We start from the raw sequence: 15,918 nt of genomic DNA on the forward strand, positions 1-15,918 counted from the left end.
GCTGGGTCCAAAGACCTCTCTCTGTCCCCTCACTCCCATGCTGAATGGAGGGTTCTGGATCTGTTCAGAGGGGAAGGGGCGCTTTCCCATCACACTGCCCACCACACCATCCCTGCCTGCTAGGCCCAACCTCACCTCCTTCCAAAGCATGCATGGGGAGAAGGCAGTGACTCCACGTGGCCACTCTGTGAAGAGGTTGAGGAGGTGGGGGAGGTCAGGGGCGGGGGATGGGTCAGTTGGGAAGGAGGTATGCAGACACTCACCTGGACTGGGGGGAAGGGAGGACTCAGGAAGCCTGGGGCAGGGAAAGAGAAGAAACAGGCCCAGGCCTGGAGAACTCCCAGAGCTTCAAGGGTCCTTTGAGCCCCCACACAGTTCTTCCTCAATGGACGTAGCTCTCGCCTTTTCATGTGTTCATTTCTTAATTTATTGCACTCTGATCCCCAGCACTACTCTGTATCTGACCCTGTCAGGCATCTGGGATACCATAGGCCAGCCTGGGGGAGATTATGTCTGGGAAGGGTTGATGGTGGGTGAGGTGGGGACCACAATCCCCATGGCTCAGGCTCCCCCTTCCCCACTTCTACCCCATCCACCCCTGGGCATCTCTTTGGGGTGCTGCTGGTGAAGACTGAAGATGGACCAGAGGAAGGGTTTCCTTATTGATTAAGGAAACCAGATCTGAATTATTGTTCATGATGATGATGTTGAGGGAAAGGAGAAGGGGCATGGGGCAGGCAGGAGGGACGTGAAAAGGAGGGAAATGGAAGGAGGGGAATGTTGACTTCCCTTGGGCTGGAGGAACCAAACACTCCCCAGCCCACCAGCATTTGGGCAACTGATTCAATCCATGGAGCTCTATCCCACTGTGGTCAGGCCCCTGGGGCCTGTGCAGAGGGCAGCAGAGGGTAGAGCTTTGGGCAGGTAGAGAGAAGGATCCTGAATGCGAGGTGTGGCTCCACAATCTCTCACTGTGGGACTTGATTCCTTTTCCTGCAGAGCCTCAACTCCCATCTGTACAATGGATGGTCTCTGCTACTTTTGATGTAATTTTCCAACATCCACTGGGAACTTTCCATGTGCCTGGCTGTCAGCTCCCTACTTTAATGAAGGGGGGAAATAGAGGCCACTAAGAGTGCTGTGGGCTGTGATGGAGCACAGAGAATCAGGCGAGGCTTCCAAGAGGAGGCGTCATCTGCAGTGATCCTTGGAGAATGAGACTCCTCATAGCTTGTCTTCTGCTCAGGACAGACAAGCTACAGGACAGGAGCTTTCCCCTACCAGGACAGGAGCTACATGGAGCAGAAGTCTGCTCAGAGGTCACCTTGAGGGCACAGGCGTGTGAGGAGCAGTGGGGAGGGAGGAGCAATGTTTTCTGCACAGTCACACACCGGTCAGGTCTGCGGCCCCAAACCCTGTGAATACGTGGAGCCTGAAGTGGCTTTCCAGGGATAGCCTAGGGAATTATTTCTCCATCAAACTGAAGCCATTTAACATTTACAGAGAAGGCCATGGCATCCCACTCCAGTACTCTTGCCTGGAAACTCCCGTGGGCGGAGGAGCCTGGTGGGCTGCAGTCCATGGGGTCGCTAGGAGTCGGACATGACTAAAGTGACTTAGCAGCAGCAGCAGCAGCAGCAGCCGCAGCAGCGACATTTATCGAGCATTTACTGTCTACGCTTATGCTAACTGGAAAAGGGCAATAGGCAGTAGGTTTAAACAAAATTAGTAATTGTTTTGTGAAAAAGGAGATTTCAACCTGTCTGGAGAGTGTCGAGAGAGGGAGACAGAGGCTGGTGGAAAAGGACGTGGAGGGCATTGTGGTTGAGGGACACTTGGAAGGGGGCCTTCAGAGGTGGAGGTTTGATAGGCAGAGAGGCACGAGTAGGGGACATCTAGAACACGGGCCAGGGCTTGGCAGTGCCAGGGCTTGGAAGCTCGGATGCGTTTAGGTTGCTCAGGAGCAGTGAGAGGGTAGGGAGGAGAGGAAGGCTTGGAGGTCTTATCTGCAGTCTGATCTTGAAAAGCCTTAAACAGTGGAGTCAGACCCCAGGAGTCTCAGCACAGGGGTCAGCTCAGGAGCTGCCTCCTCCTGAAAGCCTCCCGGCCTTGCCTCCTGGGCTCCTGTCAAGGCAGTGGCCACTTCGTTTTTCCAAGCTCTGCCCCTTGTCTGGTTCACTGCTACTCGGGGCCTGTCCCTGAGGAGTGGTTCAGAGCTTCTGATATTCAGAAGAGTCTGGTCCGGCCCCTCCATCCAGCCAGTGAATTCTTGAGGCCCGGGGCCAGGCCTTTGGGGCTGAGGGCTCAAAACCCGGCTGTGGTTCCCGAGGGCTTGTAGCTCACTTCCCTGGCCAGGCTGGAGCAAGGGACTGGGGCATCACTGGGCCCCACATTCCAGAGAAGCCAGTCAGGAGATCAGAAAGGGAAGAAAGCTGAGCTGCCATCCAGAGAGAAGATCCAGGTCAAGAGCCTTCTGAAACTAGAGACACCTTGGTCCCAGCCCCGCCCATCACAGGAATCCATTTCCAATGGCTTTTGCGGATGCAGGTCTGGCGTCTCCAGGAGCTGGTTCTTCTCACGTTCGGATCCAGGCAGGCTCTGAGACTGGGGGAGCAGGGGGAAGAGCGCACAGGGCAGGGGGCAACCCCTCAGCCCCTGCCTCAGCCCTCCCCAGTCCCCCGGCCCCCAGCCTTCAGCTTCTCCAGGGTTCTGCTCACGGTGGACAGGCTGCTACGGGCTCCTGTGGGAGAGACCAGGACAGGGCGGCTGAGTGGACAGATTCTGGGTCAGAGCCTCCCAGAGGGACCTGGGGTCAGAGGGGATAGAATGGGGAGGGAGGGAGTCTTGGGGGGCAGCCTGGTTTAAAGAGACATGGATGGTCAGAGTAGCCCTTCAACAGGACAGCAACATGGTGTGGGAGTTAGAGGCAGGACTGGGGGCTGACGGCCTAGTTTCTGGCCCCACCACTTCCCAACTGAGTCTCATAACCTCCCTGGGTCTCAGTCAGTTCAGTTCAGTTGCTCAGTCATGTCAGACTCTTTGCGACCCCATGGACTGCAGCACACCAGGCTTCTCTGTCCATCACCAACTCCCGGAGCTTGCTCAAACTCATGGCCATCGAGTCAGTGATGCCATCCAGCAATCTCATCCTCTGTTGTCCCCTTCTCCTCCTGCCTTCAATCTTTCCCAGCATCAGGGTCTTTTCCAATGAGTCAGTTCTTTGCATCAGGTGGCCAAAGGATTAGAGTTTCAGCTTCAACATCAGTCCTTCCAATATTCAGGACTGAATATTCAGGACTGATTTCCTTTAGGATGGACTGGTTTGATCTTCTTGCAGTCCAAGGGATTATCAAGAGTTTTCTCCAAAACCACAGTTCAAAAGCATCAATTCTTCGGCACTCAGCTTTCTTTATAGTTCAACTCTCACATCCATACATGACTACTGGAAAAACCATAGCTTTGACTAGACAGACCTTTGTTGGCAAAGTAATGTCTTTGGCTTTTTAATATGCTGTCTAGGTTGGTCATAACTTTTCTTCCAAGGAGTAAGTGTCTTTTAATTTCATGGCTGCAGTCACCATCTGCAGTGATTTTGGAGCCCCCAAAATAAAGTCTGACACTGTTTCCACTGTTTCCCCATCTATTTGCCATGAAGTGATGGGACTGAGTGCCATGATCTTAGTTTTTTGAATGTTGAGTTTTGTTTTTTTTTTTTTAAATGTAAGAGCATATCTGTGCTCCAATAATACTTTACTAACGGACAATGAGATTTGAATTTCAAAATTTTCACATTTTTGTTCTTTTGCTTTTTTTCCCAAACATTAAAAAATGTAAAAATCATTCTTAGCTTGCAGGTCATACAAAAAACAGACAGCAGGAAAGTTTAGACCTACAGGCCATAGTTTATGGCAATAGGTAAAAATTAGGATCTGAAAAATCACACTGGTGATTCAGAGTAATGTTGGAAGGCCAGTAACTCAGGTCCAACTACTGACAGTAGTACTGGAAAGCTTTTTTTTTTCCCTAACCCAGTGTCCCAACTAGCAGAATACAATGATCGTAACTTTTGAATCTCAGTGAATAATCAACAAGTATTGAAGTTTTGGGTACATTTTCAGACCTATGGAAACACATGAGAAAATACATACAAGAAATTTAAGGCTGTCTGGCAGGAAAAGTTTGGATAACTGTAATATGAATAGGAAAAAATTATTTTGTCTTGAAATCATTCCTTATACTCAGTAACCCTAAACAACCCTTGCTGCTGTTGCTGCTGCTAAGTCACTTCAGTCGTGTCCGACTCTGTGCGACCCCATAGACAGCCTCCTACCAGGCTCCCCTATCCCTGGGATTCTCCAGGCAAGAACACTGGAGTGGGTTGCCATTTCCTTCTCCAATGCATGAAAGTGAAAAGTGAAAGGGAAGTCGCTCAGTCATGTTCGACTCTTAGCGACCCCATGGACTACAGCCTACCAGGCTCCTCCATCCATGGGAGTTTCCAGGCAAGAGTACTGGAGTGGGGTGCCATTGCCTTCTCCTGAATGTTGAGTTTTAAGCCAACTTTTTCACTCTCCTCTTTCCCTTTCATCAAGAGGCTCTTTAGTTCTTCTTCACTTTCTGCCATAAGGGTGGTGTCATCTCCTATCTGAGGTATTGATATTTCTCTCAGCAATCTTGATTCCAGTTTGTGCTTCCTCCAGCCCAGCGTTTCTCATGATGTACTCTTCATAGAAGTTAAATAAGCAGAGTGACAACATACAGCCTTGATGTACTCCTTTTACAATTTGGAACCATACTGTTGTTCCATGTCCAGTTCTAACTGTTGCTTCTTGACCTGCATACAGATATCTCAGGAGGCAGGTAAGGTGGTCTGGTATTCCCATTTCTTTAAGAGTTTTCCACAGTTTGTTATGATCCACACAGTCAAAGTCTTTGGCATAGTCAATAAAGCAGAAGTAAATGTTTTTGTGGAACTTTCTTGCTTTTTCAATGGTCCAACAGATGTTGGCAATTTGGGCCTCAGTTGCCCCATTGTATAAAGTGGGGCTAATTATAGGACCTGCCTCATATGGCTGTTCTGAGAATGAAACAAATCAACATATGGAAAGTGCCTGGAACAGTGTCTGGGATGGAACCTTTTGCTGAGTGCTCAGCATCCTACCATGGGTGGCAGACACTGGGGGCGGGGGCACCTTTGAGAAACTCTTGCCCTGGAATTTCCCAGTGTGGCGGGATGGAGGAGGAAGGAGATGCCCAGTTTAGGGTACCAGCTCTGAGAGTTGGATTCCACTATGGGAGAGGAGAGTGAGAAGATAACTGGGCATTGGGCTGGGGGAGGGAGGGCAGGGTGGTGCTGTACTGGGCCTGACAGAGAAATCTTGGGGACCAGAGGGGCTAGCTCGCTGGGAGCAAGAAGCGTTTTGACTAAGCTCGTGGAAGAACTATGCAACACTTCTGCCTCCCTGTGATTGGAGAAGCCCTCTTTGCACTTCCATCATGGTGGCTTCTCTGGGCTGTGTATCCAGAGGGGAAGATGGAAGGTAGACTCTGGAATTTCTGGAACTTACCCTCTTTATTTCCATTGGTGCTGGATCTTCCCTCCCCATGGTCTGCCCCTGGCTGGGGGTGGATTCTCAGGCTCCCTGTAGGAGGAGAGCACCACAAGCCCTGTGGTTACTAAGCCATTCTCAAATCAAGTCCAGCTACAGGAAGGGAAGTCCTTCCAGTTGTCTACTCCCCATCCTGGCTGCTGTCTTTGCTCCACTACTTCCTTTACGTCTCCCACATGATCTGCGCAGATTTGGGGAGGGAACAAAGGTGGAAGAAATGGGCCCTTGAAGGAGAAGACAGCAGATATTCAAGGAGGTGAGGGTCCTAGGGAGAACTGGGGATGAGTGTGTAGGGCTGACGAAGACGGGAGCACCTATGTGGGGAGCTGAGATGAGGTGAGGAGCTATTTAGGGTCCTGAGGTCTCAAGGGAGCTAGAGGGTCTTCATGGAAGCTCAGGGATGAAGTAGGGTTATCTGGAGGCCTCGGAGGCTTTGGGGAAGAAGAAGAACTTATCAGGGGACGTGGGGGTTCTAGGTGTTCTGAGCCGGTTCAGGGACTTAGTGGAAGGCTGGAGTCTGTGTGCAGTCACGACAATGCCTACACAACATACACACACATACACAGCATCTCTAACACACGCAGCCAGTACAGTCACTCATGTGGGCTTGGCTGTACTGCACAGTGGGCTGCAGACTCACACACAGAGGGTCTCACGCAGTTCTTGGAGGAGGTGGGGGTGGGGGAGAGGACTCACCTATCGTGGGCAGGATGTGGTCCAGGTTGAACCGAGACTTCAGGAAAGGGTAGGCCAAGATGAGGAGCCCTAAGAAGAGAGACACGGAGGGGTTTCATGGTGAGGAGGGAGCCTGTTTAGGCGAGCTGTGTGAAGCTGGGGCTGGGCTCTGGGTGTGAATGGGAGCAGCGTGAGTGAGCAGGGTTGGGACTGTGGGTGTGTGAATGTAGCCTGGGAGTGTGTGCACCAATGGGGGGCATTCCCCAACACCCAGCCCCAGGAGGGGGTGGGGAGCGGTGCCTTTGGGGGAAGGGGTTACTGGCTGTGAAGGCCTAGGCTCCTGGCTCCACCCTGCCCAGGCGATGGCAGATTGGTTTCTTCCTTCCTCTGCAGCTGGAAATGGGCCCATTGGCACCCCCCAGCTCTGGTTCCCCACCCTCCCCTAGGGCTCCCAAGGGCAGGACCGGAGGCTCCTCAGTGAGCTGGGGAGGGGGTCGCGGAAGAATGGGTCCTGCTCTGTCACTCCCCAAGGTTTTGGCCCCTGGCCTGAGTTCATAGGTGCAGATGCCAGAGCCCACTGACCTGGTGCTTCTGGTTCTGCCCGGGGATGTGGGATGTACCTAGCACCACTGTGGGGATATCAGTGGGCCTGGCTCGGACAGACAGATGCCTGGATAGACAGATCTGCTATGGCAACATTCCAGGAAAGAAAAGGAAACCCTTTGTCTGAGCTGGATCCTGTCAGGGCTCAAGGAGGGTCCCACAGAGACCTCTGTCCTTCTCTACCCACCCCCTACCAACTCATCTGGAACAAGCTTATGAGTCCTAACACTAACTCAAGAGCCCAGGGCTTGGGACTTGGGAACCAGAGCAGGAGTGGCCCGAGAGCAGTGTTCACCAGCTTCTGCTCCACGCCTCCTCACCCCTGCAGTGTGCCGTGGGAATCTCACCCCAGCCTCCCTCTCCCTCCCTGTACCCCTGATGGCTGCCTTGCTCACACCTCCAACTTCTATCCTCCCCAACTGATTCCTGATGACCCAGCTCTTCCCTCCATTTCTTGTTCACCTGGCTGTGGTCCCCTCACCCCACCCCCCGCCCCAGGTCCCTCTCTGAGCCCAGCACCTTCTTACCGAGACCAGCAGCGCCAATAAAGATCCCGCCCACGGCAGCTGCAGCTTTGGAGATGGAGACGCCGATGATGATGCTGCCCGCCACGAGGCCGAGGGCCACGCAGGCCAGCTGCAGGCAGCGGAAGTCTCTGCTGCTGATGGGGATGTCCATGCAGGCCTGCCTAGGGCACTGCCTCCACCAGCAGAGCCTGTCCCGAAACAGCTCTGGAGGTCTCGGTCCTCTTGGGTGTCTCCTTGCTGGAGCTTCACCTGCAGGAAGAGAGTCTAACCTTTGGGTTTATCTGCAACCCTATCCCACCACAGTCTCAGGGTCCCCACCTTGAGTGAGGATCTCTCCCAGGTCACCCCAACTTACTATTCCTCCCTTATAGGCTCCTGAAGCTGGAAGCCAGTCTCAGGATTCCTGCCTGACCACATCGGGCCTTGGCTGCCAGAGCTCTGGAGAGCTGGGCCTGCGCCCTGGGGGTTCCCCTGCCAGCCTTCTCTCTGGAGAGCTCAGCCTGAGCTCCCCTGCCCAGGACATCCTGCCCCAGGTCCCTGGAGCCTGATCGGCTGCCAGTGAGCTTCAGCCTATTAAAGTTTAAAGCAATGGTTGCAAGGGGGAGGGGGTCCAGAGGACCAGGCTTCCTCAGAGATGTAGGCAGCAGGAGGTGCTGAGTTATTCATGAGGTTGCAATGTGAGTTGCTGCCGACAGGCCCATGAGGGAAGTCAGCCCAGGTTCCACTGTGGGTCCTGGAAGGGGCCGGATGAGTCGGTGGCTTCATATGGGGCTCGGCAGCCAGAGATGTGAGGACTCCTGGCCACATGCTCAGGACCCACTCTGCTGCTCCTTTGATTGGAGGTGAACCCAAGGCCCCTGCTTGGGGTCCTGGAGACGGAGACCTGGAAGGAGACCTGGATGAGGCTCAAGAGACAGACAGGAACAGCGACAGGGCCAGGAGGAGGTGAGGGGGTCCTTCCATGTCCACTCTTTACCCCCACCTTGGCCCTCTCTGGGCCCCAGGCAGGGTGAGGACGGTCTCTTCTCCTCAAGTAGGTTCCCGTTTAGTTGCAGAGGGCTGAGAAGGGGAGCCCCTCCAGCTCCCCTTGGGGTCCTTGGTGGGGAGGCTAACAGGAAGGAGCAGTGGTGGGGGCAGGGTGGGAGAAGGGGTTGGCAGGGGCCAGGTTATCAGCAGCTGGGATCTGGAGATTGGCATGAGGCTGGCGCCTCCTGACCTCCAGGCCGAGCTCTGTCCAGCCTGCCTGACCTACTTTCAGGATCCACCAAGTGAAGATCAGGCAGCGGTAACCCACCCCAGCCTGGCCCAGCCCTGTCCGGTACCCTGGGCCAGCCCTCAGCACTAGCTGCATTCTCTGGCCCTTTATGGATCACCACAATTCCCGGGGTCCCATCACCAGCCCCAGTGGCCTCTCTTTAGATCGCCTGTCTCTCCCCTCCATGTCTACCACCTGACATAGCCTGGCTATGGTAGGAAACCCTCTGGCTTCCTCCTGCCTCCACAGCCCCTGGCCGCCTTCTCCTCTGTGGCCCTTCTGCTGAATGTATGCATGGCTCCTGCCGCCTGGAGACCCCTCATCCTGCAGGACCCTGCTTGGGCAGCCCCAGCTCTGAGGAGCCATTCCTGATGGCAGCTGGGTGGTCACGTCACCATCAGTGTGGGCTACCTGTCCCTATTCTCTGCCTCTTCTGTAGACTGTGAGCCCCTTAAGGGTAGGTTCAGGGACTGAGCGCCATTGAATGGCTAGAGGGCACCTGGAGTGGGCTTCCGGACACAAGGACATTGCTCAGGGAGGTCTCAGACCTGCACAACCATCTCGGATTGATCGCGGGCACCATGGGAGCTCTGTCTTTAACTGGAGGCTTTCCTGGTGGGGATAGAAGCCTGGGAAGACCAAGGACATCTGACTGAGCTTCAGCTGAGGGAAGGGCCCGCCAGGAAGCTGGAGTGAGACCTAGCAGGGCAGGTGTGAACTCAAAGGTGTGGAGAAAGGAGGGTTGACCACAGAACAGCAAGGGGACCCTGAGCCATGTTCCTGGCCCTCGTTCGGGGAAGCCCCTGGGGGTGGGCATCTCCAGCCACAGCTGCAGCTGCCAGCATCCCCTCTGCCTCTCACCAGGATGAGGTCTGATTACTCTTCTAATTAGGCATCAAATGACAGCCCTGTCTCTGTCACACGTAACTGATCCCCCACTGACTAGTTTTAGAAAGAGCTATCAAAATAATTGTCCATGGAAATGTGTTCCTGAGACATCAAGCTCTGGGAACCTGAGCACCCCCTACAATGCCCTTGGCCTCCATTAAGTGTTTTCATAACTCTGGCTGGGCGAGGCCTGTCCAGCTCTTCTCCCGTTGTCAGGCTGAGGGTGATGAGTGCACGCCATCAGTAAGACAGCGCTCTGGTTCCACGTCTCTGAGGTGGGAGCCTCCCACTGTGGGCCTCGCCTTGCTCATCTGGTGAATGGGGATGGGGATGGCAGGGGAGTCGGGGGTGCCTGTACATTGCGATTTTCTGATTCCAGAACACTCTGATCTATAAAAACTGGAGACAAGTTCTAAATTAGAGATTTTCTTTGACACTGTAAATCCCTCCGGGCAGAGAGGCAGAGCAGAGACTGTGGAGGAGAGACACATAGAGCCATCCTCAGCGAAAAGATCAAAGAACCTCCCAGCTCCTCTCCAGAACAGATGGGGACACCGAGACAGGGGGAGGTGGATGGACAGCCCAAGTCCACGATGGGTTCTGGCATCCAGCTTCCCCGCTCAGTTGGGAAGGGGGCCAGCACATCTCTAAATTGTCTTCTCTGAGGTGGGACGAATTGGCAACCCCACCATCAGTGGGAGACATTGTGTTCAGAAGACTCAGCCAAGTCCTGCCTGGTTCCCTCGTGACAGGAGTGTCACTAAAGGCCACTGCAAAAGTGTGACATCTCCTCTTCTATTTATTCACACTGTTCATGGGGTTCTCAAGGCAAGAATGCTGAAATGGTTTGCCATTCCCTTCTCCAGGACTGATTACAAATGGAGAGATGGGAGACTTGCTAATTTTTTCCTGCAGCAATTTTGGCCATACCAGCTCTGAAAAAGCAAATGTATGCTTGCCCTTGGGTGATGCACTTGCTGTCACAGGTAAATGAGATGGAAGCCCAAGGCTCTAGAGCCTGACCACCCCACATTTCCTCACCCCCAAGCTCAGAACCGCCCCCCACCCCCCGAGCCTGGGTCCTCCAGGCCCCTGGATCCAGAGTGTGGCTGGGCCTTGGGTTACCACTGAATTCTGTCAGGAAATCTCTTTTTCTCAAGGGGAGGATTGGAGGGGGCCTGCCTGTGCTCTTTCCTTCCCAAAAGCATGAAGTCCAAGAGTGGCATGGGATGGGGAGGAAGGGTGGGTGAAAGATATCAGCTTGGTTTAGTTCTGTTTGTTTTCCTTGAGGGCTAAGGACCCTGGAAAGGAGTGTGATTAATTCACTGATCCCCTGGGGGATGGGCAGCTTTCCCAGACTGTTCAGAAGCTGAAGTCGGGGAAGCGGCTTCCAAGGCAACTGCTACCATGGCAACAAGTGCCAACCGTTGGGGGGGACCTTGCTTCTCACTGCTCCCCTCAGACCTCAGCAGCTGGAGCAGCTGGCATGGGACCAAGGCACCGCTGATCACTGAGCTGGATCTGGCAAGGGGCAGTCAGCCAGGAGGGAGGAGGGGCCCTCAGAGCTAAGGAAGGTGGACCCTCAGAGGGAGAAAGACTCCAGCACTGTCCCCGACCCCCCCATGGAGCTCAGACAGGAGTGCTCAGGGTCCTTGAGAATCAGGACGGGCTGGGGCTGAGGCCTGCCAGCCTGAGTCTGGGGCATTGCCACCCTCCTCTAAGGGCAGCCAGCGCATGAACATAGAGCTGGGACACTGGCTGCCACACTTCCAGGTTCCAGAGCCTCACTTAGCATGTCTGCCTTGCCCCAGCACAGCCAGGCACAGGGCCTGGTCCCCAGAAAGGGCAGGAGACTTCCCAAGGTCACCAGTGAAATGACAAAGGAAGGACTAGAACCCAGGGCCCCTGGCCCCCAACTTGGCTCTTCCCCTGGCGTAGCAGCTGCCCTTTGGGGACAGGGACCCTGGCTCAGAGGGGCAGAGCAGAGTGTCAGCAGGAGAATCCCACAAAGGGCCAGAGGTCAGTCCCATGTGGAAAGCCCAGACCCATCTCCACCCACACAAGAAGCTTTTCTCATCTTCATCACTGGGGTCCAGTTGAGCAATTCTGGCCCAGGAGACCATTAATAACTACAACTATTACAGCTAACAGGCTTCCCTGGTGCTGCTGCTGTTACTGCTGCTAAGTCACTTCAGTCATGTCGGACTCTGTGTGACCCCATAGACATCAGCCCACCAGGCTCTCCTGCCCCTGGGATTCTCCAGGCAAGAACACTGGAGTGGGTTGCCATTTCCTTCTCCAATGCATGGAAGTGAAAAAGTGCAAGTGAAGTCTCTCAGTCATGTCCGACTCTTAGCGACCCCATGGACTGCAGCCTACCAGGCTCCTCCATCCATGGGATTTTCCAGGCAAGAGTACTGGAGTGGAGTGCCATTGCCTTCTCCCTCCCTGGTGGCTCAGAGGTAAAGAATCTGCCTGCCAATGCAGGAGATGTGGGTTCAATCCCTGCATTGGGAAAATCCCCTGGAGAAGGGAAATGGCAACCCACTCCAGTATTCCTGCCTGGAAAATCCATGGAGGAGGAGCCTGGTGGGCTACAATCCATGAGGTTGCAAAAGAGTTGAACACGACTTAGCGACTAAACAACAACAATCACAGCTAATATTTACGGAGCACTTACTATGTGTGCTTGTAACTGCTCTAAATACTTCACATTTATTAATTTGTAACTTCACAACAGCACCATGAGATAAGCATTAGCTTCCTCAGTTTCTTTCTGGTTTAAGGAACTGAGACCCTTGGAGAATTAAGTAACTTGCCCAAGGCCAGTAAGTGAAACAGCTGGGATTTGAACCCAGGCAGCACAGCTCTGGGAATCAGGTCTCTGTGGGAAAAATTCCACTTCTACCTTCCTAGCTCTACAGCTGTGGGCAAGCTGGGTTTTTGTTTTTTTTTTCCTTGCTCTGCTTGGTTTTTCATGTTAAGTGCCATAAAATAGCACTGTAACTCATATGACTGCTGAGAATTAAATGAGATGCCTGTGAGCTTCTCAGAAAGTACTCAGTAAGCGCATGAAAATGACAGCAAAACCGAAGTAGGCACAGTGGTTGGGAGAGCAGAGCCATGGACAAGAGAGATCTTGCCAGGTGCACCCAGTGAGTAGGATGGGGGACTACTTGGTCCAGGAAGCTCCCATAAGTCACACCCTGCTGGGCCAACCTGGAGGACTGACCAGAGTGGGGTTGGAGTCTAGAGACAAGACTCACACCCTGGTTCCCAGTCTCCAGGGACAGGGAGACTTAGAGTCAAAAGGCTCAGAGTCTGTAGGCCTGTTTATCCAGCCCATCCCACGTTGGGTAGATGAAGGGATGCAAGGATGGCAAGGGTTCCTGCAAAGAAATGACCATCATCAGAAAGTACATCCTCGTCACCACGGACGGTTCACAGTGTACAACAGCTGGCAGCCTGGCCCATGACTCGCCCCCACAGCAAAGAGCCCTGCACCCCGTCTTGGCTTCCAGCTCTCCCAGGGAGAAGAGCTAGCAGCAGAGCCCAGTTGACTGCCCTGACACTCGGACCTCCCTCTGCCAGCTCCTTGGGAATTTCTTTTTTTGAAAATTTGTACCTTTAAATATTAAAAAAAAATTTTTTTTAATTATTTGGCTGGATCAGTTTTTCATTGCATCATGCAGACCTTTTGTTGTGGAACATGGACTCACTAGCTGTGGCACATGGTCAGGAGCGCCTGGGCTCAGAAGTTGTGGCAGGTAGGCTTGGTTGCTCTTCAGCATGTGGGATCTTAATTCCCTGACTAGGGATCAAATTCACATCCTCCTTGGGAATTTCTAAAAGCCCTTCCCAAACAGCCCTCTGAGTCTGGTTCTGAGGATTACTAGGGCAATGGGCACAGAAGCCCTCTGCTAGACAAATACATGGATGGAGGTGCCGTTTTTCTTTGTTGCCAACTCTGGGAGGACAAACACAGTCCTGGGCACACAATGGAGCCTCGAGGAAGTCTCAGTGCTGCTTCAGACAGGGGACTCTGCTCTGCTTGGGTGGGTGGGCTGGGCTGGGGACAGGGTACACCTGTCGAAGTGCTCTTTGAGGTTAGCTTGCATGAAGGCTGCTGACACAGCCTCTTCCACCCGATGGGAGATCCTAAAAGGCAGAGGCTGCTTCCTACTTCTCTCTGGGTCCTGGCACAGAGTAAGAGATTGACAGATGGTAGGTGAATTTCATTTCCTCACTTAAAAAAGAGAAGCAATGATCTCTCCTTCACCTTGTGTCATGGATCCAATGAACTGCTGTATTTAGACGTCTTGACAAGAGGCACTCCACCCCCTCGGCTAGACTCAGCCCCTCTCCAGAAGGTCTGTCTCCTTTTCAGGACTGCAGGTGAAGAAAGGACCACCAGGAAGACACCAGAATTGAAAACAGTTTTATTAAAATAAGTGCAATGTGTTCTTGCACCGTATAAACATGACATATGCAAATCAATTTTCTTGGGTAACTAAGCAGCTCAGCTATCTGATGCTGGATATGCCTCTGTGCTCACCAGCAGCGGACACCACATGGCTCCAACCAGGGTGGCTGGGCAGCCTCCAAACTCGCACCACATCAGGCACAGAGCTCCTCACTGCCCCAGACCTGCACTGCCCTCCGCAACAGGCCCGAGGGAGGAAGCAGCAGACAAACTGGTCTCTAAGTCACTCATTGTCTGAACAGCTTAAAACCAGTTAAGAGTAACAGAAATAGCTGATTAACATCTTCCAAATGCATGGACATTCAGGAGAGAAGGGTGAGTGCCAAGAGCTCTGGAAAGTCCATGGGCTCATAGGGGGAGTTAAAAGTCTCATCTCTGCTGGAAGAGTGTGGTTAAAAACAAACAAACAAAAAACCCCGCATCTTTAAAAACAAAATAATACTGACTTTAGCAGCAACCCCAAACAAGGAAGATGATAAATGAGGGACACATTTCGGTCACAGCAAAGAAAGATTATGTGCTTCTCTGCGCCATCGACTGGAAGACTGATCTGGCTTCCTGAATTGAGGGGACGGCTTCGATTAGCCATGGGGGAGGACATCCGGAGGACACAGGAAGGTGGAAGGACCGCCAGAGCGGGTGACAGTGCGGTGAGAGGGAAGAGCCTCTGTCAATGGACGCTTCTCAAGGCTGGCTCCCTGAAGGCCGCAGCCCCAGCCCTACAGCTGCCTGGCGGTGAGAGTGGGCTGGATCCTCCATCCACGGGTGGGTGAGCAGGTGGGTAGGAGCCCAGTGAAGAGACGTCCCTGCCGCAGGCCATTATGCAAAGTGACAAGTGATTGCTTTCCTTTTCAAAGACGACCCTCCCCCACTTTGGAAAAAGCTTTTTCCATGAGGACTCTGGGGACAGGAGGATGAGAGCCTTCATGGAGGAAAAGGCCTGGACGGAGCTGCACAGCAGGCCTCTCATAGGTTTCCAGGGTGGCAGGGCCTGGCAGGCCTGGGGCCCAGAGTGGGTCAGGGCGCTGGTGTTGTGGGTGTCGGGCTAGGTGGCGCATCTCCACTGCGACCTGCCTGGGCCAGCGCCCTCCGTCGGGCCAGGCGAGACTTGGAGGGAGGGGAGAGCTTCACAGAGCAGAGGCCCTCAGCCAGCGCCTCGGACTCCTCGGCCAGCTTGTTCTGCTCGTTCTCCTCGTGCTGAGACAGCTGGCGGTTAAGGGCGATGGCCTCAGCCGCAAAGAGCGTCAGGTCCATTGTGCTGCTATTCCTGCAGGGATGGGGGAGAGGAGTACGGAACAGAGGGAGGCAGGGTTCAGCGGGGTCCGCTGGCCAGCTCCCCTACACCTGCCCCAGCTGCTGCGGTTCTGTGCTCCCACTGGACTTTTCCGAGCTGGCACAGGTTGCTCTTCCCAAAGAGATTCTTGCATGGGTTTGGAATCTGACTCACTGGGACTAGAGAGGCTTTGAGCCTCAAGGACAGTCTCTGGACTTAAGAGCTGGGACAAACGCTCCCTTCTATCCAGAGCCCCCTCTTCTGAGCTCTCAGGGCTCTGCACACAGCTCCATCAGAGGAAGGGCCACGGCACATGAAACTCACCCACATACATCCCTCTCCGTCAGGATAGGGGGTTCCAAGAGCAGGGGCTATGCCTTTATGTCTGAGTCCCAGAACCCGGCTCTGGGTTTGCTGAACCAGTATTCTAAGGTGGACCTGAGGTTTGGAGCCTCGAAGATTCTTGATGCAGCTCTACAGAGTCAGGGAGGAACCCAAGTTGGACTCAAATGATTTGTGACTATAAAGTAAAAGACTTCCCTGTTTAGTTCTGAGAAAATGGCCAGGAGGTTGGCTCCCAGAGTCTTTAGCCCTGGCTCTTGAGA

At 53.6% G+C, this 15,918-nt stretch overlaps 2 protein-coding genes across 20 annotated transcripts in view; both read right to left on the bottom strand.

Annotated features, from left to right (window-relative positions):
- Positions 1–1,710: 1,710 nt before the first annotated feature.
- Positions 1,711–7,936, bottom strand: KNCN (kinocilin). The gene is made up of 4 exons (XM_086394035.1): positions 7,415–7,936; positions 6,306–6,374; positions 5,568–5,642; positions 1,711–2,740 (listed from the first exon to the last, which is right to left on the bottom strand). The coding sequence occupies exons 1-4, from the start codon at positions 7,563–7,565 to the stop codon at positions 2,661–2,663; spliced, it is 375 nt and encodes a 124-aa protein (XP_086250161.1). The 5' UTR covers positions 7,566–7,936; the 3' UTR covers positions 1,711–2,660.
- A 6,045-nt stretch (positions 7,937–13,981) lies between these two features.
- MKNK1 (MAPK interacting serine/threonine kinase 1) overlaps positions 13,982–15,918 on the bottom strand; it is a 45,817-nt gene continuing 43,880 nt past the window's right edge. For all 19 annotated transcript variants that reach the window (XM_086386907.1, XM_086386882.1, XM_086386835.1 and 16 more), the window contains one exon: positions 13,982–15,307. In XM_086386907.1, the coding sequence (XP_086243033.1) occupies positions 15,058–15,307 (250 nt within the window). In that variant the 3' untranslated portion in view covers positions 13,982–15,057. The remainder of the gene's footprint in view (positions 15,308–15,918) is intronic.

The sequence above is a fragment of the Bos grunniens genome, chromosome 3 (assembly GCF_055505025.1).
Source record: "Bos grunniens cultivar Pamir isolate PY7600 chromosome 3, Bosgru_T2T1.0, whole genome shotgun sequence".
NCBI classification, from domain to species: domain Eukaryota; kingdom Metazoa; phylum Chordata; class Mammalia; order Artiodactyla; family Bovidae; genus Bos; species Bos grunniens.

Coding starts and splice junctions, on each gene's coding strand:
- KNCN (XM_086394035.1), bottom strand. CDS start 7,565: ATGGACATCCCCATCAGCAGCAGAGACTTCCGCTGCCTGCAGCTGGCC. Junction 5,643..6,305: donor CCACATCCTGCCCACGATAG/GTGAGTCCTCTC, acceptor CTCCTCCTACAG/GGAGCCTGAGAATCCACCCC. Junction 2,741..5,567: donor CACCAATGGAAATAAAGAGG/GTAAGTTCCAGA, acceptor TCTCTCCCACAG/GAGCCCGTAGCAGCCTGTCC.